Below are 22,795 nucleotides of genomic sequence, written 5' to 3'. Positions count from 1 at the left end.
TTGATAGAAAAAAAACACATATTTAAGATCACTTCAAGGGCTAGAAACTGGATTTGAGGTTAGCATGATGGCTAGAGTTAGGGCTTGGGTTAGGAATTCGGTAAATTCTCGCGATGAGGAAAGATTAGGGTTATGTTCGGCAGCTAAGGAAAGGGATAGCACAAAGGTTGGTCTTTGTTTTTGCATGATCCAAATTTTTCACTGTCGGGACTTCACACTATTGCTTTATATATTTTTATATATTTCAGTTACATTTATTTTTCACAATGAATGACTTCAAAAACATGTAATTGTATTTTTTGTCAAATTTATGATATTTAAATAGTTTTCCATTCATCTTAATAAAAAAATCACATATTTAAGATAACTTCAGGGGCACTAAATAGGGTTTGTATAATTTTGGATTATCCAAATTTTGTATTTTTCAGCAAAACTCATTTTGTATTTCTCACACATTTGTATTACTTTTCAAGACATTGATGATGAAACCTCTGTTGTCTTAAAAGTGGAAAATGAAAAAAAAAAAACTCTAAATGGAATTTTTAAAATTCAGATGGATGTAGGTACATTGATAAACCACAGTGAGAGCAAATCAATGAAAATGCATCTGAAGACATTTATAATGACATCTTTGTTTCAGTAGAAAAACATAAAATTAATACAAAAATAAAAGGTAACACTGGAACTGAATAATGAGTCAAAGCTAATAACTAATAATGGCTGACCTCAGGCTGCACTGTTGGTATAGTACGTTTGGTCCTGATAAAACACTGCTCTGTGAAGTGCCTAATTCATGTGCATTGTGGGGACCGAGCTATGGTGAGCCCTGTTAGCAGTGAATAGGAACGGTGGGTCACCGTTACCTTCTCTCTGGTTCTGGATCAGCTCCCCGATGGTCCCATATGTCAGGTCTGTCCGATTCTGGAACCTTCTCACCAGATCCCTCTGCAGAGCCACGATGTCCGGCAGGAACTTCACCAGCCGTAACTCCGCCTCCTGATGCACACATCACACACCATCAACCAATCGTATGCCTCAGAACATCACCAAACAGCCAACGATGTGGCCAGTAGCAGATGCTCATTGGGTACACTGTCTTTGAGGTCCTACTGTAGACGTGTCCATCACACTGACTAATATCCCTTTTACACTGGCACATTTTAGCCGAGCTGTATTAAACCCGAGGAGTTCTGAGCACAAATCCGATTGGCTTTGGCGTTAGACTCCTTTGGCCTCTCGCAATCCAGGTCATATCAAATGCCGTCATCAACACTGCAATGCGTTTAGCTGGCTTTTTAGATGGATTCATACATGATGGGTTGTGAGGAGCAGACTTTATTTCTGATTCTGGTGTTTTGTTTTTTTCTCTAAAAAAGAAAGCATACATTTCTTGACACAGACACAGTGTTGATGGATGTAGGCTGTGTTGGTGCTAAATGATCACCAGACAAAATAAAGCATGGATTTTACTGCTATAACATTATGCCCTGTTTGTGTTCAGCAATATTGCGGTTGTGTATTCTACAGTACCTAACTATAGCCTAATCTCGCAAAATAAATTATAAGTTCAATTCAAGATAAATCAGGAGTAAATATTGCAATACATTTTTTTTAAATGCTAAATTTTGAGTCACAATATATTTTTCCAGCTGCAATGGAACCGGTACTTATTGTTTTCCAGTTCGAGCCCTGAACAGCACTACGTCTGCTACACTCAACACTACACCCCCAAACCCATTTTGCCACTTAAAGCACAACATTATATCCTCAATCTCCCACTTGCACCCAGCATAGAACTTGCTGAGTTCTTTTTATAATGGTGAATACTCCTGGTTTTGGTACCTTGCTCTCTATACCTCTATGTACGCACTCCTGTAAGTCGCTCCGCATAAGAGCCTTTGATATATGACTATCCAAGCATAGCTATTCACATCACGTCCTCACAGAACCCCTCGATCAGCCAATCCCATCACGGCTGTGAATCACATGACTAAGAATCACTAAGAATGCCGAAGGCCAGCTACCTTCTGCAGGAAGGTCCAGAGAAGGGGAAAGGCGTCTTTTCCGCCGTTCTGCCCCAGGACGTGGGCCAGGTGGGGCAGGGACACCCTCTCCCTGCAGCTCCACACTGCCCCCCGGTGGACCAGGCTGTCCCTGGGCAGTGTGGACAGAAAGAGGCGCGGATCTCCGAACACCACCTTCATGACGGGGTTAGAGTTCACGCGAGAGTCACATCTGATGGCTACGTTCACCTCCTTCAACCGCTGCTCCAGGTTCTGAGGGAGAGGGGGGACAAAGAGAGAGTAAAAGACAAGGTAGTTCTCAGGAGAAATATATACACATATATTTATGTAGTGCTTATGAAGCTCTCATGAGGGAACGTCCAAAGAAAACGTTACCCAATGAGCAGTGTTAAGCAGAGTTGGGGGCATGACTCAAACCTTGAGCTGGGGGGTGATGATGTCAGTGATGACAGTGGTCTCCCAGCCATGCCTGGCTTCCTTTGTGGAGAGGGAACCACCAAAAGGACCATGCCCTGGCAGGAACACAAGACAATTATCTATCTAATGATCTTTTTTTTTGTTCCTAAATTTCAGCTTAAGTGATTTTTTTTCCCCCAATGGAGTGCTTGCCATTGGTTTACAGAGATCAGCTAGCCTACATTGTCTTAGCATCCAGGTCTAGGCAGTGTAGTCACTTCCCATGGATTACAGCTGTCGACGTAAAAATGTACCGAAGATTTAAGCCAGAAAAGGGAATAATATGCCATCATTCGCTTAGTTTTATGAGTAAACAAGGTTTCTGAACTATTAAAAGAGCTATATTTTAATGAAATCCCATTGGGCAACCTCATGGAAAAGTCACATGACAAACAGCCAATTGGGAGTAGCACTGACAGGAAACACAGCTTTGTTCACTCGTTTTAAATCAAGGAGGAATGGTCCCCTGGCCTGTCGCTCTTCGTGATTTTGATTGGCAGCTGTGAAGGAGTGGCCTTACCTGAGCGGGGCAGGTGAGGCTCCAGCAGGCTACTGAGCAGCAGGTGGATGGCGGTGACCGTGTCATCCGCACCCAACCCCAGGGTCTGGGTCAGCTGTTCCAGATCCTTCCGCAGATGTTGCATCAGGAAGGCACCGGGATCCTGGACTGAAGGTCTGATGATCTGGCTCACACACTGGGAAACACAGGTGTAGAACAGGTGCCGTCAGGTAACACTCAAAACATGGTCAAGGTTACACCATCTGACCAGACCATCCCTGTTTCCTACACTGAAAAGGGCGAACGCAGATGTAGAACAGGTATGGTCAGGTGACCACGGTCATGTTCTCATGGTCTTGCAAGGTAATTAAATCATAAGAACCTACAAACATTGACGATGAGAACGGGTCATTCAGCCCATAAGAAATTTGGCACCCAAAGTAGGGTTGAGCATGTCCAATTCCCATCCTACTTTGGAATGTCCGCTTAGCTATTTGTAACCGTGTTCATGCACAATCCCCGCTGCTGATTCAGCAGAGCGAAGACATCCGCGGTTCCCCTCCACAACACAAGGTGTCACCAGCTGCTTCTTTACACACCACAGCCCACAGCCAAGCTTGCATGGAGTTGATTCAAAGAAGACTTTTCAAATGCGGCTTTGGCATGCAGTCCACGGGCACCCGGGGGACCAGCAGGGGTCGCTAGAGAGCAGTGAGTTGCGGATCCATAACCGGCTGAACCCTCCCGTACCCTGAGAGCTGTCGGCCATAGTCGGCGCTAGACGCAGCTGGTACTCGTACCTGTGGACCAGCAGGGGTCGCTAGAGAGCAGTGAGTTGCGGATAACCATAACCGGCTGAACCCTCCCGTACCCTGAGAGCTGTCGGCCATAGTCGGCGCTAGACGTAGCTGGTACTCGTACCTGTGGACCAGCAGGGGTCGCTAGAGAGCAGTGAGTTGTGTTTCCATAACCGGCTGAACCCTTCCGTACCCTGGGAGCTGCCGGCCACAGTCGGAGCTGGACCCAGTCAGTACTCGTACCTGTGGATCGGCTGCAGCCCCCAGCAGCAGGGCCAGGTGAGTGAGCAGTCTGAGGACGGCGAAGGCCACGGGGGGCAGGTTCCTGGTGTCCAGCGCGTCTCCGTCACCCCGCCTGCTGGGGTCCCCCAGAATGTGGCCCGGCTGGGTGCGATCCCTGTGCAGACACGGTCACATGGAGAGCGTTAATGCCATGGCGACCCCACAAAGCAGGAAACTGAGCTCTTTGTAACACGGGGACCCTAAAAAAACATGAACCTAGAGCATATATAGTTGGAAAGGCCTTTTGGAGGCCTAAAAGCTACACCTGCTAGCACCTAGATAGCAGCAAAAAGACCATGATTAAAGCACAGAACCACATGTTTGGACCTCACAAATCTTCAGCATGAAACATTTCTGCAATCTGTAGATCTGACGGTTTCCAAATACAGTACGCTTCTTCCAATCTTACATTTATCCATTCACGTCTGAGCACCTTGACCTGGGTCTCTCCGTGTCCACCGACCCATCAATCACATCACATTAACCCTTTATGGTGTCAGATCACAAATACGCGATTAGAATGTTCTCAACTCAACATTCCAATGCTGATGGAGCAATGGAGTACTGGAACACTGACTTAGAATTCTGAAAAAAAACTAAAAACCTTAACTGCTCTGGATAAGGGCGTCTGCTGAATGAACGTGGCGTAGCATAAAGGCGGTCAGTGGAGGACTTACTGTGTCTGAGCCGCAGTTGCAGTGAAGCCTGTCACAGGCACGTGATTCACACCTCCGATTTCTGCCCCGCAGTCCAAACACTGGCCTGTCTGAGCAGGCCGACCGCACTGCAAAAAGACAGGGCTGGATGTCATTCACAAACAAACCACAAGGGGGCCACAGCTCCACGGGTGGACAGAAGCGTGCCTCCCCCACCACCACCATGCAAAATAAACTACACCTACCTCACCGATGGCACAGGGGTGGCCATTTCGACAGGCTGTGGAGAGAAGGAATTCAAAATATTACAAATCTCAACTCTGGATTAAAGCCTCAATGCAGCAAAGCTACGGTTCTTGCGCAGTTTTATCTCCTGGGGTTGTGTCACTCTTTTAAAAAAATTTTTTTATTGGGACTGAACTGGAGTACAGTGTGTGTAACTACATACTGCATGTTCTTCTTCAGTTTGCATCACTTGGTATGATGTACTTACTGTACCACTCCAGCTTTTCTGTACAAGCTTTGACTGCCATATATTGCATGTCCTCAGGCATTGTGGGTAAGAAAGAATTCTGTAAGGAGACAAGAACACATTTCCAGCATTAGCTGTACACCCCACACACATCAGTGTGTGATCTGTTCTGCATACGATTTTATGTGAGCAAGTAAACAAGTAAATAATAAAGCTACATAACCCAATGCTATATGAATAATAATGAGTTTATTATTATTATTATTATTATGTAAATTAACAGCAATCGTAGCGTATTAAAGCATTAATTGTTCCTCAAGTGAAGCACTTAACACAGGAGGTTTCATAATGGGTAACACAAAAACCACGTATAATACCAATATACGGTTGATTATGAGTTAACAAGACAGTTTAAGCTTACAGTTCCCATCTACGCATGTATACCTTGGTCATTTCATCTCAAATGAATGTTTTAATTGTCTTTTTGAAATAGATCAACTGGTCGTTTCAGCAATAACCTTAGACCCTTGAACCCATAAAAGGCAGCATAACACCCAGTCTCTTCAGTGTCACGGCAGGTACTGAGCTGTTTCAGAAATAACCTTAGACCCTTGTATCACGCATGGTATACAATGGGAGCAGAGTGAACATGTAGCAAACATAGTGCAGCGTCTGCTTACCTTTTGGTGCCCATACTAGTGGATTAGTGCTCATGCTAGTGGATTAGCGCCCATGCTAGTGGATTAGCGCCGATGCTAGTGGATTAGCCCCCATGCTAGTGGATTAGCGCCGATGCTAGTAGATTAGTCCCCATGCTAGTGGATTGCAGCCTATGCTAGTGGATCAGAGCCATGCTGTAGATTGTCAGAGCCCATGCTAGTGGATTAGAGCCCATGCTAGTGGATCAGAGCCCATGCTAGTGGATCAGAGCCCATAGCATGGGGTAACATCTAGGGCAGAGCCGCATGCGTGATTACGATCCTCCACACCTGGCGTAATTCAGGCATTATAATAGATGTTTCGGATGATATGTGGATACCCATGCTAGTGTGCATGATGAGGTGCATGTATGATGTAGAACTTGTATTGTGTTGTCCATATACAATGCTTAACACCCACGATTTTGCACATGTTTTGTCCATGTCTGATGTTGGGGGTAGTTCCAGGGCTGTGTTTTGGAGGAACTGGGGTCAGGGGCTCACCCGCATATTGGAGGGGGACATGGCCAGCTGTCTGAGGGGTGCCAGCACCCCACCTTCCCCACAGCGCAGCACAGCGGACAGGTGGACGGCCAGCTCAGTGAGGGTGTGCTCAACGCCGGGCCGATCCGCCCGCACGCGCAGGGGACCCAGGCTGTTCCGCACCAGCGCCGTGGCAAAGGTCCGAGCCCCCTGGCTCTCCAGAACCCCGGAGTTCTGTATGAAACCCTCCAGAGCCTGGCACAGCTGAGAGAGACATAAAGAGCAGTCCACTCATTAGATACGTTACAGGAAACAGTTCACTCATTAGAGAGCGTTACAGGGAACAGTTCACTCATTAGAGAGCATTACAGGGAACAGTTTACTCATTAGAGAGCATTACAGGGAGCAGTTCACTCATTAGAGAGCCTTACAGGGAACAGTTTACTCATTAGAGAGAATTACAGGGAACAGTTCACTCATTAGAGAGCGTTACAGGAAACAGTTCACTCATTAGAGAGTGTTACAGGGAACAGTTCACTCATTAGAGAGCCTTACAGGGAACAGTTTACTCATTAGAGAGCCTTACAGGGAACAGTTCACTCATAGTGTTACAAGGAACAGTTTACTTATTATAGTGTTACAGGGAATAGTTCACTCATTAGAGAGTGTTATAGGGAACAGTTCACTCATTAGAGTGTGTTACAGGGAACAGTTCACTCATTAGAGAGCGTTACAGGGAACAGTTTACTCATTAGAGAGTGTTACAGGAAACAGTTTACTCATTACAGAGTGTTACAGGGAACAGTTCACTCATTAGAGAGCGTTACAGGGAACAGTTTACACCTTACAGAGAGCATTACAGGGAACAGTTCACTCATTAGAGAGCTTTACAGGGAAAAGTTCACTCATTAGAGAGCATTACAAGGAACAGTTCACTTATTATAGCGTTACAGGGAACAGTTCACTCATTATAGTGTTACAGGGAACAGTTTACTCATTTTAGTGTTGAAGGGAACAGTTCACTCATTAGGGAGTGTTGCAGGGAACAGTTCACTCATAGTGTTACAGAGAACAGTTCGCTCATTATAGTGTTGCAGGGAACAGTATACTCATTAGGGAGCGTTACAGGGAACAGTTCACTCATTTTAGTGTTACAGGGAATAGTTCACTCATAGTGTTACAGGGAACAGTTCACTCATTAGAGAGCGTTACAGGGAACAATTCATTCATTAGAGAGCATTACAGGGAACAGTTCACTCATTACAGTGTTACAGGGAATAGTTAACTCATTATACAGCATTACAGGGAACAGTTCACTCATTATAGTGTTGCAGGGAACTGTTCACTCATTAGGGAGCGTTAAAGGGAACAGTTCACTCATTATAGTGTTACAGAGAACAGTTCACCCATTTGAGAGTATTACAAAAAACTGTTCACTCATTTAGAATATTTCAGAGAAAAGTTCACTCGTTTGTGAGCATTACAGGGAACAGTTAAGTTTTAAATGAAATTGAGTGAGCAGAAGTAATAGCAGTCAAATTCAAATCCATATTCATCAAACAGCTCAATTAAAAGTAAAAAAACTGAGCTGCTCAGTTGAAATTAAATCATGTGACACACTTCTGACACCATGAAACTAATTACATGATCATACACCTGGAAACTTACTAAACTGTGACTCTGAGCCTGTAGTGATTCTATCTCAGATGTGGGGTGGTGTGGATTCGCAACTCTTTACAGAGTGGTACCTCTATAGTAACTCTGTATCGACTCTGTAGTGACTCTACAGCGACTCTGTAGCGACTCCGTATCGACTCTGTAACAACTGACTCCGTACCGACTCCGTACCGACTCCGTACCGACTCCGTACCGACTCCGTACCGACTCCGTACCGACTCCGTACCGACTCCGTACCGACTCCGTACCGACTCCGTACCGACTCTGGATCTATTTGTAGTGACTCTATAGCCATGGGCGTAGGATTATAGGGGGACACGGGGGACATGTCCCCCCCAAATGTTCGGAAAGAATCGAATTGTCTCCCCCCCAACCATAACTGATCCCTCTCCCATGTAAAGCTTTCAGTAAAGGCTGCAACAGCAGTAAAAGATGACTGCACAATTATGCGGAAAGGTATGTAACGCCTGCAAACATAACATGAATCACTGACTCCCCTCTTCACACAGTAGCAGTGGTTTACCCCCATGGCCACAAAAGGTTTGAGTTTACGAAAGCACAAATGGGATATGTAGTCAACAATAAGAGGTGATTGCTGAAGCCGATCATACTATGAACTTCACTTCCCATAACCCTTATAGAAATGCTCTATGACGCCAATCTGACTTAAACTAATGAGTACCATCTGAAGATTTCCGTGCGTCCGTCAGAAAATGATCCATAACTCGGTAGCTAAAGTCAGCTAAAGTCAGTTACTCACAGCGGTTGGAAAGAACGGTAACGGTAATCTTATATTTGTAATGTTACCTATCAATATGCCAGCTAACGTCAAAGTTAGCTAGCTAGTTGTCAACGAATGAATTATGATATCTGATGGTATGATAGGTAGCTAGCTAGTTAATAGCTGTCGGTACACTGTCTGATGTGATGTTCACTTCACTTAACTTGGGGGGGGGGGGGCAGAAAACTACCTGGCGATAACTGCACTCTGTTGCTAAGCACCCTCAATTTTGTGTTTTCCTTTACATAAATGAAGACCTTTCCACCATAAATTGATGCAGAAAAGGCACAAATTGGTGCATAAAAATTCACCAGAATGCAGGAAATTAAGTGTTTGAGCTCAAAATTTCCTGGGGGAGGATCCCCCACTTAATGTGTCCCCCCCAATGTTCAAACGAAAGCTATGCCACTGTCTATAGCAACTCTATAGCGACTCTGTAGCGGCTCCGTATTGACTCTATAGCAACTGAATCTACTCTGTATTGACTCCATTGATTCGGTAGTTCACTCTACAGCAACTCTTTAATAACTCTGCATCGAGTCTAGCGACTGTATTGACTCTATAGTGAGTCTGTATTGACTCTATAGAGACTCTATAGTAACTCTACCTCAGGTTTGGGGAGAAGGACAGGATTGGTAGATCTGTACAGTGTGGTCACTTCTCTGAATACAGCTAGGAGCAGGTAGACCGTTCTCTCTGCTGGGGAACCTCCACAGCCCTACAAACACACACAAGTTCCCCGATTAAACACATATGCACATACACTACATATAATCACACTGATTGAGCACATACACATACTACACACACCACATAAATACCCCATATTAAACACATAAACACATACACTACTGTACATACAATCACACTGATTGAGCACATACTACACACACCACACAAATACCCCATATTAAATACATAAACACATACACTACTGTACAGTACATACAATCACACTGATTGTAGCCCATACACATACCACACACATACCACAAAAATACCCCCGAATTAAACACATATACACACACCACACACAAATATCACAGATTAACCACACACACACACCATACACAATAACACAGATTAAACACATACACACACACATTACATGCAATCACTAGCTTAAACACATTCTGCATACACGCACAACACAATCACAACAAAGCTTAAAAACCAAAGCAAAATCACGCGACACAAGAACGAAGAAACGAAGAAGCACATCGCAGCAGTACCTCACACGCTGCCTTTATGTCCTCCATTGGGCATCCCGCCGTTGCCTTGGCAACTGCCTCCCGGACAGCCCCGTAGCCCTCCCCGCAGACGAGGTACTGATCCATCTGGCCGCCATCTTGGTTTTTCTGCGAGACAGAGTGATGTCACAATCGTCGCTGGCGTCGGAGCGAGGAGCACGGCTGGGGCGTTCGCACACGGGATCTGACTCCTCCCCCCATTGCTAGGGTTACTGCTATGCTAGCTCCGCCCAACGATATGCCAGGCACCCACAGCCAACCAATGGGAGACCAGCCTCTCCCTCCATAGCAGCAGGACGCTACTTTAAGCCGCTAACCGAGCACCGGATCTCATCCTGTCTGCACACCCAGTGCCTCCCCGTCCCGCACACAGGATACGCACTGAGCGTACAGCCCCGCCTCCCACAAAACCCTCACTAACCAGGGTTCAAAATACCACCCCCACCCTCTTGGTCACAACCAGCCCCCCCCCCTCCCACCATCACCACCAACCAGCCTCTCCCATTCCACATCACAACCCGCCCCAGTCCACTACCTCCAATCCCCCCGCTGCATCACCCTATGCCACCCCCCTCCGCGATCCATAATCTCACGGAAGGAAAAAAAGGGAGGCCACCCCCACCCCCCCCAAAAAAACCAGCTTGGGGCCCCCCCAAAAAACCCGGAGACGCCCCTGAGCGCACCTGCACGAGGATCTCCTGGGGAAAGAGCCAGGGGAGCGCCTCCTCCTTCAGAAGGTTCTGGACGAACTCCACGCCCCGCCGGCCGCACAGCAGGCGGATCAGGTACACGCAGTACCAGTCGTTCCCGCCACGGACGCACAGGTTCTGCACGCTGTCCAGGAAGCAGGAAGCCCCGGCAGGTGTGTCTGAGGCACAGCAGGTGCGCAGGTGAGCTTCCGTTACTTCATATCACTCACATCTACAGGTCAGCTTTACATTTTTACTGCAGAACACTCACACCTACAGGTGTAACTTTATATTTTTACTGCTCAACACTGACACCTACAGGTCAGCTTTATATTTTTACTGCTCAACACTGACACCTACAGGTCAGCTTTATATTTTCACTGCACAACACTCTCACCTACATTACATTACATTATAGGCATTTAGCAGACGCTCTTATCCAGAGCGACTTACACAACTTTTTACATAGCACTTTACATTGTATCCATTTATACAGCTGGATATATACTGAAGCAACGCAGGTTAAGTACCTTGCTCAAGGGTACAACGGCAGTGTCCTTACCCGGGATTCGAACCTGCGACCTTTCGGTTACGAGCGCAGTTCCTTACCCACTGTGCCACACTCCGTCCCACCTACAGGTCAGCTTTACATTTTTACTGCACAACACTGACACCTACAGGTCAGCATTATATTTTCACCGCACAACACTCTCACCTACAGGTCAGCTTTACATTTATTTTTACTGCACAACACTCTCACCTACAGGTCAAATTTATCATTTAACTGATTTTTCCAGACAGTCTAATGACTGTAAGCTGTGTAAAAAAAGTCTAAGTGGAGCTGGCCTTTTGGCATAGTAATTTAAAACACGTACAATCCATAAAATATACTTTCTCTCTGTCTTCGTGCACACACACACGCTCACACACACACACACACACACACACACAAACAGTGCAAGCTATAAGGTACAGTTTTTCCCAACACTGATATAGCCATGTCACTACACTCTTAGCCCTTAAAGGTGCAGTGTGTAGAATTTAGTGGCACCTAGCAGAACGGACTTGGCAGAAATGGAATATAATATTCATAAGTATGTTTCAATTAGTGTATAATCCCATGAAAATAATCCTGTGTTTTCATAACCTTTATATCTACGTAGGACGCCATGTTGCACCACCAGAATGGACAAACGGGTCTAGAGAAGGCCTTTCGTGTTTTTGTTTTTAATTTTGGTGGGTGGCGCGAATGCACCGGTTGGAAGACGAAGAAGAAGAAAGAAGAGACTGAGTGGTCATATACTGTCTTGGACAATCCGTTGTGTGATGCCTGGGCGCCTTCCAAAATAGCTGTGCGTAATACCACATGTGATGATTACGGTGCTGTCGCCCTTTTTAGTACAGTCTGGCTTGATTGACAATCCATTTATTCAGTAGGTGAAAGTATAAGCTTTCTAACGATGTATAACATATCTGATTTTGCTTTTGGAATAACATTTTATTGGTCAGCGTAATCGAAAGTAATCGAAAGTTTTGTTATCATCGCATTCATTTACACAAAAGACGCTGCACCTAACGAAATGATTTTTTGTCAACGATCTCTCGTAATTTCTTCGAAAATACTATTATTATTGAGGACTTCTGGGCATAGCTAAGCCATATGTTTGCTGATAGACCTATCTGACATCGTTTTCTGGTGTAAGACAGAAGTGGATAGAAATCTATCATTGATTTAGACTACTGTCTCTGTCTCTATCTGTTGAAAACAGATAAGATTTTATCATTGCTATGTAAGTATTACTGCTCAAAATATTTCGGTTACATATGTTATTTTTGAAACTGAGTATCTTTGAATAGGTTAGTGGTATTTTATAATGAGGATATTTCACACTGCAACGTAATGTAGTAGTGTAATAGTTTTTGTGACGCATCATGTCTTTCTATGATTTACCATGCAAAGAAGCTAACGTTAGCAATAAAACGCTACCACAATGCAGAACAATTAACAATCATAATCGCTATCTTACTTGTAAGCTATGACCTATAGTTTTACAGACTAAATAACTAAAAACAATTTATAAATTTATCAAGGAACCTCATCATTTGACACTTGGCTACCCGATGCTGTCGTAGACGATGACATCAGTTTTGAAACATACAGGCGACCGTAGATTGTCCTACATCGTTGGAAAGGGAGGGGTGAGGGGAGGGGAGAGTATTCAGTTGGTTGCAATCTGCAACCTCACAGTTAGATGCCACTAAATCCTACACACTGCACCTTTAAACTGACCTAGGGTCAGTGTTTGAGTGTTCATGTCAAAGCTTATTCTCACAGGACAGTTATATTTACCCAGCAGGCTGTGGGTGAGCAGTGTCAAAGCTTGTTTTCATCGGACAGTTATATTTACCCAGCAGGCTGTGGGTGAACAGAGTGAAAGCTTGTTCTCATAGGACAGTTATATTTACCCAGCAGGCTGTGGGTGAACAGAGTGAAAGCTTGTTCTCATAGGACAGTTATATTTACCCAGCAGGCCTTGGGTGAGCAGCTCAGCAGCCACGTCCAGACACAGCCGAACCCTGGCGACCTGCTGCAACTGCTCCACGGTGACCGTCCGCACAGACGTTGGGTCGCAGGACAGGAAGTAGTTCAGGAAGTCCCGCTCCACTTGCAGGAAGGACCTCCTCTCTGTGGCCGTGTGGCACTGCAGCCTCTCGAACAAGGAGTCCTGCGCACATGGAGATGGGTCATGTGACACGAGTGCCACACTGCACAGACGCAGGGCAGCCGAGCGAGATTCGGGATCCTGGAGGTCACGGGTTTGAATCTGGAGCGCATCTCCCAATGCTGTGCCACACTCTATAGCATGCGGCTGTTTTTATCACGGGTGTGCATATTAACCTAACACCATTCAGCTAAGGACAAACCACTGCCCCCTACTGGCTGAAACAAACAAATACTACCGTTGAAATGTTGACAGGCGACAAAGGCTGCAGTCTTATTATCCACCCGCACAAACGCAGCAACCATGGTTACAGTGTAATGGTTAAAGAACTGCACGCGTAACTGAAAGGCTTCCCTTCAGTCCCCGCTGGGGTGCAGCTGTTATACCCTAAAACAGCAGAACAGCTAGCTGTAATAAGTGTAAATGTAAGCCCCGCATGAGCCCCATCCCACCTCCAGGCAGTTGATGTAAAGGGCGTAAAGGTTGCATTTATCCCCTTCCTCCACGATGATGCTCTGCTCCACCGAAGACAGGTGCTGCTGCAGGTACTCTCTGACATTGCTGAAGCTTTAAAAACCACAGACACACTTTAAACACCGCTCAGGATGAGCCAGAAACGGTTACAGCAACGTTAGAGAGACAATAGGGCAATTTTACAGCAATAATGTTACAGTAAGAGTAGGCTATATTACCGTAACAATACAGCAAAGTTACAGCAATGCTACAGTTAGATTAGGCTAGTTTACAGTAACAATAGGCAATATTACAGCAAGGTTAGAATAATGTTACACTATATTACAGTAAAATCAGGAAAATATTACAGCAATGTTTAAGTAACATTAGAGAAACATTACAACAATGTCAAAGTAACATTAGAGTAACATAAGGGCAATATCACAACAACATCCGAATAAAGTTATAGTAACATATTAATTAGATTAACCAACAAATCATCATTAGCGCTGGAAAATGTTACATCACACTAGCGTGCACATAATAAGCAGCCTGATACCCTTCTCAGGGCGAATGGCTGATATTAAGTAACCATGACACCCTGGTGCAGGAATGGTTAGTATTTGGATGGGAGACTTGAGGAAATTGTGTTGCTACTGAAAATCTTGTTGGTGAGCCAGCAGATGGCGCACTTTCCACTGGACCAAACCAAACCCCAGCGATGGGGACACTGTGCATCTGTGATACTTCAGTGTTACTCTGCTATTGCTCTAATGTTACATCACTGACACTCAGAGCATGTGAAAATCACAATATTACAGAAAGTTAGTAAACCCCACTTTGGGAAATGGCCACCATGCGTGGATGACGCAGGTGAGTTTTAATTTTCTGGTGACATCCTGGCAAACTCACCTGTACTTGAGCAGCAGTTTGAGCACCACGGAGCGCACCACAGGGCTTCTGTCCACCGACTCGTGGAAAGGCGAGAGAGCTTTGGTCAGGATCTGACTCCGACCTTCTGGAAGGAAGGAGGAGGAAACAACACGGGAGAAAAAAATCACCAAAATCATCAGGAAAAAAAAATCACTAAAATCATCAGGGGGGAAAATCAGATGAAATAACCAAAATCAGCAGAGAAAGAAAATCACCTGAAAGAAATCACCAAATCAAAAGCCAGAAAATAAACCATTACATGAACAAACGAAAAAATGGAACAAAAAAAAAACACAAAAGGAAGTGTAAAATCCACCGCTTGCTTTTGCCCAAGATGTTTTCGGCTTGTTTAGTACCTCGAATAAGCGGGACGGGCTCAGCCTCCACCATCAGGTAGGACAACAGGTGATGGATGACCCCCTGTGAGGGGGGGCAGTTTCCCCGAAAACACACGCTGGAGACCAGCTCGATGAAGAAGGAGTGGCACTGCTTGCTGAACTTGATCAGGCCACTGCAAAACATACAAACCAAAAAAAACCCGTAGGAAAACAAGAGTGAGTGGTTTGGTTTTCTTTTATTGCTTTTTATTTTGTAAAATCTCCAAGCATTTTCATTTTGAGGTTGAGGTTTACATAGAGTCAGGGAGAGGAAACAGCTGATCATACAGAGGCACCAGGCTGGAAGTGGAGACTGCACTGAGTAGGAGGTCTTTGGCAGTTTTTGCACACACAACCGGAGCCTCCCATTCTTAACCTTGAAGATCACAAATGTGCGATTAGAATGTTCAAAACTGAACATTCCAATGGTGATGTAACAATCACTGCTGGTATCAGCAGGGTTCTAGAACACCTTCCCAAGCCAGCAGCTCAGTGGTGACCGCTGCTGTGTGGTACTGTGCTGAGCTGTGCTGTTCACTGCTGTGTGGTACTGTGCTGAGCTGTGCTGTTCACTGCTGTGTGGTACTGTGCTGAGCTGTGCTGTTCACTGCTGTGTGGTACTGTGCTGAGCTGTGCTGTTCACTGCTGTGTAGTACTGTGCTGAGCTGTGTTGCGCTGTGCTGTTCTGTGCTCTGTGGAGCTGTGCTTTGCTGAGGTGTGGTGTGTTGTGTTGTGTTCTACACTACTGTGTTTGTGCTGTGTTGCGTTGTGCTGTGCTGTGCTGAGTGGTGCTGCGCTGAGCTGTGCTGTGCTGTGTTGTTCTGTGCTTTGCTGAGGTGTGGTGTGTTGTGCTGTGTTCTACTCTACTGTGTCTGTGCTGTGTTGTGTTGTGTTCTACTCTACTGTGTCTGTGCTGTGCTGTGTTGTGCTGTGTTCTACTCTACTGTGTCTGTGCTGTGTTGTGTTCTACTCTACTGTGTCTGTGCTGTGTTGTGTTGTGCTGTTCTACTCTACTGTGTCTGTGGTGTGTTGTGTGTTGTGCTGTTCTACTCTACTGTGTCTGTGGTGTGTTGTGCTGTGTTGTGCTGTTTTACTCTACTGTGTCTGTGCTGTGTTGTGCTGTGCTGTACTGAGTTGTGTTGTCCAGCATTTTTGGGCATAGCCCACGCTCCCCTACCTCACATCTTCTGACACGCTTAGGGGGAAGTCGTCAGGGACAGGAGACATGCACTTGGGGCAAAACATCTGCCCCGGGACCAGCCACTGTCTGCCACAGCCCAGGCAGAAGACATCACCACAGGGCAGCACCAGGGGCTCCTGGGGGTCCCCACAACACATGGGGCAGGGACCCAGTCCATACCTGGGACAGACAGACACACAGAGGCACAGATGGACAAACAGAGGCACAGACAGATACACAGACACACAGAGGCACAGACAGACACACAGACACACAGAGGCACAGACAGACACACAGACAGACACACAGAGGCACAGACAGACACAGACAAGACACAGCACAGACAGAACAAGACAGCACACAGACATCAGAGGCAGAGCACAGATACAGACACACACTGAGAGGCACAAGACAAACAGAGCACGATGACACACAGAGGCACAGACAGACACACAGAGGCACAGACAGACACACAGAGGCACAGCCAGACATACAGAGGTACAGACAGATATGCAGAGGTACAGACAGTCAGACATACCTTAGATCTGGGTCTAATTAACAATACAGTAGAATTTTGCATCCTGTATGTAATTTTGTGAACTTTAGTAAACTTCAAAGAGATAATGTGCAATATTTAACAAAATACAGAAAATGAATTTTAATGGATTGCAGACTAATTCCACAATACTGCCTTATTTAATTAATTATTAAATCATTATTTTCCATATGCAAGTATGCATCCCTATATCTCTTGAAGCTTAAATACCACTCTAAATGAAAAGAGGAAAAGATTACAGAGTCATTAGAGAGGAGAGGAAAAACCAAACAGGCCTTACTCGAAAACAGAGCGGCTCGCTCTGTCCTTGCAGGACTTGAGTACTTCCACCACCGCCACGAACGACGTCTCCAGCTTCAGGTCAGAGTTTTTCTCCAGAACCTGAATTGTTGGAATCATCTTTAGTGAACTGCATGTTATCCAGAGTGACTTCCAAATTAGCAGTTAAAACGAGGCTTAATTAAAAGTGCTAGGCCATGGAAATACGTTATATTAAAGATAGATGTGAATCAACTGTAGAGTTAGTGCTAAAACAGGGCAGTGCTGATATCTGCCATTCATTAATTTCAACACTAGAGAGTGTGGTTGATCAGAAGGTCAACCAAAAAACGCAGTTCTCATTTGCAGTGACCTTGGGCTGTGTACCCAATCAGGTGCAGGGAGGACGTTTGGGTGGCCAAACATAGAGAGCCGGACTCAGCTGGAATTTGACCAGGACACCAGGGTTAACACCCCTACTCTTTCAAAGTGCAATGGGATCTTTACTGGCTACAGCGAGTCAGTAATCACTTTCTGTCTTGTCCCCAGGGAAGAGTGCCCCCTAGTGGCCCACAAGCAGGTTTTATGTGGTCCTTCAGTGCTGGGGTGGGGGGGCTGTACTCACTCTCCCCAGCCTGAGGGTGTGGTCCAGCAACAGGGCCGTCAGCTTTTCATCCACAGACTCCACCCCCAGGAGCAGGTGCTCCACAAACAGCGACAGGACAAAGATACGGTTCCAGCCATTCCTGAAAACAACGAACACAAGCACACGCACACGCACACGCACACGCACGCACACACCATTCAGATCAGTGGTACACAACAAAAGCCAGCTTTATGATTTTGCCTGTTCATAATATACTGCTCATTATCAATTAATTAGCTCAGCCATTCACTTTATTTGACTTTATTGCTGTTAAATCAAAAATCTACAGCTGAAGACTGCAAATTTACCCCTTGGTAAAAATGCTTTACGATGGTCCAAACCAAGAGCAAGCACACAGCTGTCTAATAAACAAAAAGGCAAAGTAATTGGCCAGAACACCAATCGGGATGGGAGCTATGAACCCCGGCACTAAATCACTCCGCCTACTCACCGAACGCGACCAATCACAGCCCGGCTCCTCTGTCCCCAGTGTTCTGGAACGGGCTGGGCGCAGACCAGCTGGAGGGGCACCTGCAGGCTCTTCACCTGCCGCAGCCAGGCCAGGTGCTGCGCATCTGACTGCAACTGCGGCTCTAGCTGCTCCACGCATGCCACCGCGGCAAGCACATCCAGAACCTGAGGGGTCAGAACCAGAACCTGAGCCTGAGCCTGAGCCTGATCCTGAGGGGTCAGAAACTGAGGGGTCAGAACCAGGCCACTGAGGGGTCAGAACCAGGACCTGAGGGGTCAGAACCAGGCCACTGAGGGGTCAGAACCAGGACCTGAGGGGTCAGAACCAGAACCTGAACCTGAGGGGTCAGAACCAGAACCTGAGCCTGAGGGGCCAGAACCTGGGGGGTCAGAACCAGAACCTGAGCCTGAGCCTGAGGGGTCAGAACCTGGGGGGTCAGAACCAGGCCACTGAGGGGTCAGAACCAGAACCTGAGGGGTCAGAACCAGGACCTGAGGGGTCAGAGCCAAGCCACTGAGGGCTCAGAATCAGAACCTGAAGTGGATAAAATATAAATAAAAAGTAGGAATGCTCTTTACCATCTCTCCCGTTTCTCCAGTGGGTGTGGTGCCCAGGAGGGGCGGGGCCAGGTGAGGCAGGAGGGTGAGCATCCTGTGGAGGTTGTGCAGACGCGTGCGGAACTGCTGGTACGCGACGTGGACCCAGGGCAGGGAGGGGGGCGACGCGGCGGGACGGCGGACGCTCAGTTCGTTGATGCAGGAGGTCAGGGCGCGACACAGGAGCTGAGGGAGAAAGACACCGCCGTGTGTTTACTCCCGCGCACACACTCACGCGCACACGTTCACACACACAAACACACACACACTCACACACACACAAACACACACACACACACACACACACAGCTCACTCACACACACACACACATTCACACACACACACGCTCGCTCACTCACACACACACACACACACGCTTACTCACTCACACACACACACACGTTCACTCACACTCCAGCACCCTCACTTGCACATGCTCACTCCCACACACTTGCACACACAAAAACACAGTCACACACGCACACTCACACTTCAATATCCTCTATTAGGACTCATTTGTGTGAGAGAATTATATATATCTTTCATGAGAGAGAAGTGTATCTCACACTCACAAGAGAATCATATCTCTAACTGATGAGAGAGCAGATCTATCACTCACTGATGGTAACTGGTCTCCAACGAGCACCTGCTGTTATTGGGAGGAGTTAATGGAGCAGTTTGAAGAAACCTGGCCAAATGAAACCCACCTTGATCACCCCCCATACCCCATCCCACCCCTGCTGGGACTAGGCCAACTGTGTCCAAATAGTATGGGCTCCTGGTCACAGTCAGCGGGTGACATAGTCAGGGCTCAAACATGCAACTCAGGGACTCATTCAGCCCTGTTCATTTACAACACATGCGTGAGCTTGAACACGTACCTGCAGCTCATCCTCCGATGTCACTTTCATTGCCATGGAGACAAAATCCTGAAGATACCTCTGGAACAGCTCTTTGTGTGTTTCTCTGTCTGTGTGGGAGATGAGCTGGCCCAAGGGGGTCTTCCCAAAAATCTCTTCAAACTTCTGCTGGGTGCGATCTTTGGAGAGAGACAGTCACCTTTTCAGTCAAATAATGTTATGCATGTAATAAACCTCATATACAAACTTTACGGACTAGTTACGGACTAAACAGTCAAGAAAACACAAGTACAGACAGAAATATTTATACACTACTGTAGCAACTGACACTAAAGGAATAAGGACACTGGCAGTCCCTATCTTAAGACAATCCCTTAACCACTAAGAAAACCTGTTACCTGGGTAACTTAAAAAAATGCCCTTCCTCATTTTGGGATTGCGTGTTCTTTTGTGTGTGGCTTCATCAGGGCCTGGTTAATCGCCTAATTTGCCAAATGCTTTTGAATTAGAGGCAGCCGAATTCGCATACAGCTAAGACATAAGTCCTTATATTGCTATGCACCCTGGGACTAATAACAGCCTCAAGCAGGAAAAAAACCTCTGGCAGCTTTACCTCCCAGGTGAGGTGAGTTAACCTGGTGCTGACCAAGACCGTTTACTGTTGGGACGTTTCCACGGTAACGACAGCGATGTTCAGGGAATTTAAAAAGCATTTTTCCTCACAGTAACGTCAGTGATGTTCAGGGAATTTTAAAACAGGGAATGTTTTTCCTCACCGTCTCGATGCTGCACCTGAGTCCACACCTCCTCCAGGTGCTCCCTGACCCTCCAGCTGAAGGGCATGGCACACCCCACACCGTGCCCCGTCTGAATGTGGCTGTGCACCAGGACAGTCTGTGATTCAGTACTATAGGAGAGTGGACATTATTACAACTCACCCTGCAATCTGTCAACATCAAAACACACAAAAAAAATTGTATTTTGAACCTTATATACAATAATTCTCAAAAGTCAAAAGGCAATTTATTCTGAATATTAAAGCGTGAAATATTATTGGCATACAAACTTAGGTATTTTAAGGTTACTGTGTTTCTTATCTGTAAAATCTGGCTTCAGCTGAGAAATCGATCAAACCTGAATGACCATCTTCAGTCTTATGAATTACTGTCTGGCACCCCTAAACAGATTAGGGGGGAAAGCACAGCGCAACCTGTCTGTAACCTTCATGAATTATGCTACTGAACTACTCATACAAATCCTCCACGTCAAAATATTTTTGTATCTTCTAAGCAATCGTACAAGCAATGGCGTTCACAAGGCCGGTGCTACATAAACTGCAGCATCCTCGCTTTTGTCTAAAGGAGCCATTTTGACTCGAAACCTTTTTTCCCTTTAACTTTTTATCGAGTGTTTCAGTGCCTAACGAACAGCGTAGTTCTGATTGGTGCTTGGTCCCAGTGGCTCTCTCGCACGCAGGGAGCACAGACGAAATTGGTGCGTGCCAGATTCAAAAAGTTAACGTTACAAGACGAGCAACGCGCTAAAATTATTATTATTATTATTGTTGAATTGTAGCTATTCGTTGTCGCAGGTACAGTAATATTAATAGAACACCACTGACAGTTTACGTACAAACATATGAGTTGTGTGTATTTTGAATTTCGTGGTTAAATATGCTATTAGTGTATGCTAGAGCTCGCCAGTGAATCTAGCTTGCAGCTAACTTAGCAATTAGCAAGCACTATCTCCTGGTTGCTAATGCTAGCTAGCTGTGTTTAATGTGTGCTGTCTGTTGACATAATGTAATAATAACGACATAGGAGCTATAGGTATAAGTGTACCATGGGGCAGTTTAATGGACTGAAAGTTTTTTAATTCCCAACTGACTAGCTAGTTGCAAGCATACTCAAATAACGTCCCGCTGTTAGAACAAGCATAGTGTTGTCATGGTAGCGTAGGGCACATAACGGTGCTCATGAGCATAAACAGACCGTGTAGCAGCTAAACAAGGGTGTATTAGCAAATGTATTTGTGAATGTGTTCATGTATTTGTATGTTTATGTATATGTTGATTTTCACAGTAATAGTGTAACAAGATGTGTTCTCAGCGTGAGAATGTGTAATTTCATTAAATGTATTGAATGAGTTTTATAATAGTAAAAGCACCAGTGTAAGTATTACAGTATTTAGGTTCATGAGAATTCCAAACTACAAAATATGGCTGCCTCTTAATGAAACAGATCTTATGTGCAACACAACCTCCAGTTCTATAATCAGATAAACAGCTAGCTAGCAACAACAAAAAATAAGAATAATAATCATGTCCTTGTGGTGGCAACTTTTAGACTGGCTGCACAAAAACAAATTTGCCGTGCACACTTCACACATCAGAACAAGTTTCTGACAAAAATCCAGCACATTTTGATAGGCAACAGAATTACATGAAACTAAAGCCAGTGAAATTTGGGTTTCCTCTGCACTGAACATCTTTCTTGTGACCCTAAGGCCCTGCAACAGGTGCTCATTAATTTTATTAATGTTACTGAAGCTTGAAGTTTTAGCCTGTCTAGAGAAAGACGATTTATCATTTTGGGTACAGTCTGGACAAAGAGAACAGTATGTTTGCTCATAAGTGAATTTGCTAATCTAGCAAAGTGCACACAGGGAATATTGCAAAGAACTTCAGTAACATTAATAGTTATGAATGTCTGAGAACTGCAGCAGTTGAAGTTGTTGAAGGCTGTATGGGCACAATCACAAGTATACACTTAATGCGAAGGAAAACTGGATTTCACTGGTTGTTCGATTCCATTGGCTGCCAAAAGTAAGGGGCTGGGGGTTTTCTGTCAGAGTGCACCCAAGGCAAATTTCTAGTTAGCGCCTTGCATTTAGGCATTTGTGTTATATTTCCTTGTCTTGACATCTTATAGAATGGCAAGAAAAGAGGATTTGAAGAGAGAGAGAGAGACAGAAAGA

The 22,795-nt window shown here is 45.5% G+C and overlaps 1 protein-coding gene across 1 annotated transcript in view; it reads right to left on the bottom strand.

Moving 5' to 3' along the window:
* The window catches only part of LOC135249077 (E3 ubiquitin-protein ligase rnf213-alpha-like), a 65,858-nt gene that overhangs the window by 11,161 nt on the left and 31,902 nt on the right, over positions 1-22,795 (bottom strand). The window contains exons 34-56 of the mRNA XM_064324350.1: positions 20,596-20,726; positions 19,841-19,998; positions 18,941-19,144; positions 18,342-18,526; positions 17,870-17,990; positions 17,267-17,367; positions 16,428-16,610; positions 15,230-15,384; positions 14,853-14,955; positions 13,940-14,054; positions 13,277-13,490; positions 10,759-10,943; positions 10,058-10,183; positions 9,433-9,543; positions 6,389-6,631; positions 5,208-5,286; positions 4,960-4,994; positions 4,736-4,842; positions 4,020-4,173; positions 3,001-3,175; positions 2,442-2,536; positions 2,025-2,276; positions 864-996 (exon numbers count right to left, since the gene is read on the bottom strand). Of these exons, the coding sequence (XP_064180420.1) occupies positions 864-996; positions 2,025-2,276; positions 2,442-2,536; positions 3,001-3,175; positions 4,020-4,173; positions 4,736-4,842; positions 4,960-4,994; positions 5,208-5,286; positions 6,389-6,631; positions 9,433-9,543; positions 10,058-10,183; positions 10,759-10,943; positions 13,277-13,490; positions 13,940-14,054; positions 14,853-14,955; positions 15,230-15,384; positions 16,428-16,610; positions 17,267-17,367; positions 17,870-17,990; positions 18,342-18,526; positions 18,941-19,144; positions 19,841-19,998; positions 20,596-20,726 (3,365 nt within the window). The remainder of the gene's footprint in view (positions 1-863; positions 997-2,024; positions 2,277-2,441; positions 2,537-3,000; positions 3,176-4,019; positions 4,174-4,735; positions 4,843-4,959; positions 4,995-5,207; positions 5,287-6,388; positions 6,632-9,432; positions 9,544-10,057; positions 10,184-10,758; positions 10,944-13,276; positions 13,491-13,939; positions 14,055-14,852; positions 14,956-15,229; positions 15,385-16,427; positions 16,611-17,266; positions 17,368-17,869; positions 17,991-18,341; positions 18,527-18,940; positions 19,145-19,840; positions 19,999-20,595; positions 20,727-22,795) is intronic.

Source organism: Anguilla rostrata, chromosome 2 (assembly GCF_018555375.3).
Source record: "Anguilla rostrata isolate EN2019 chromosome 2, ASM1855537v3, whole genome shotgun sequence".
Taxonomy (NCBI): Eukaryota; Metazoa; Chordata; class Actinopteri; order Anguilliformes; family Anguillidae; genus Anguilla; species Anguilla rostrata.
Note: the sequence above shows the minus strand (reverse complement) of the source record. Positions and strands in the feature narration are given on the sequence as shown.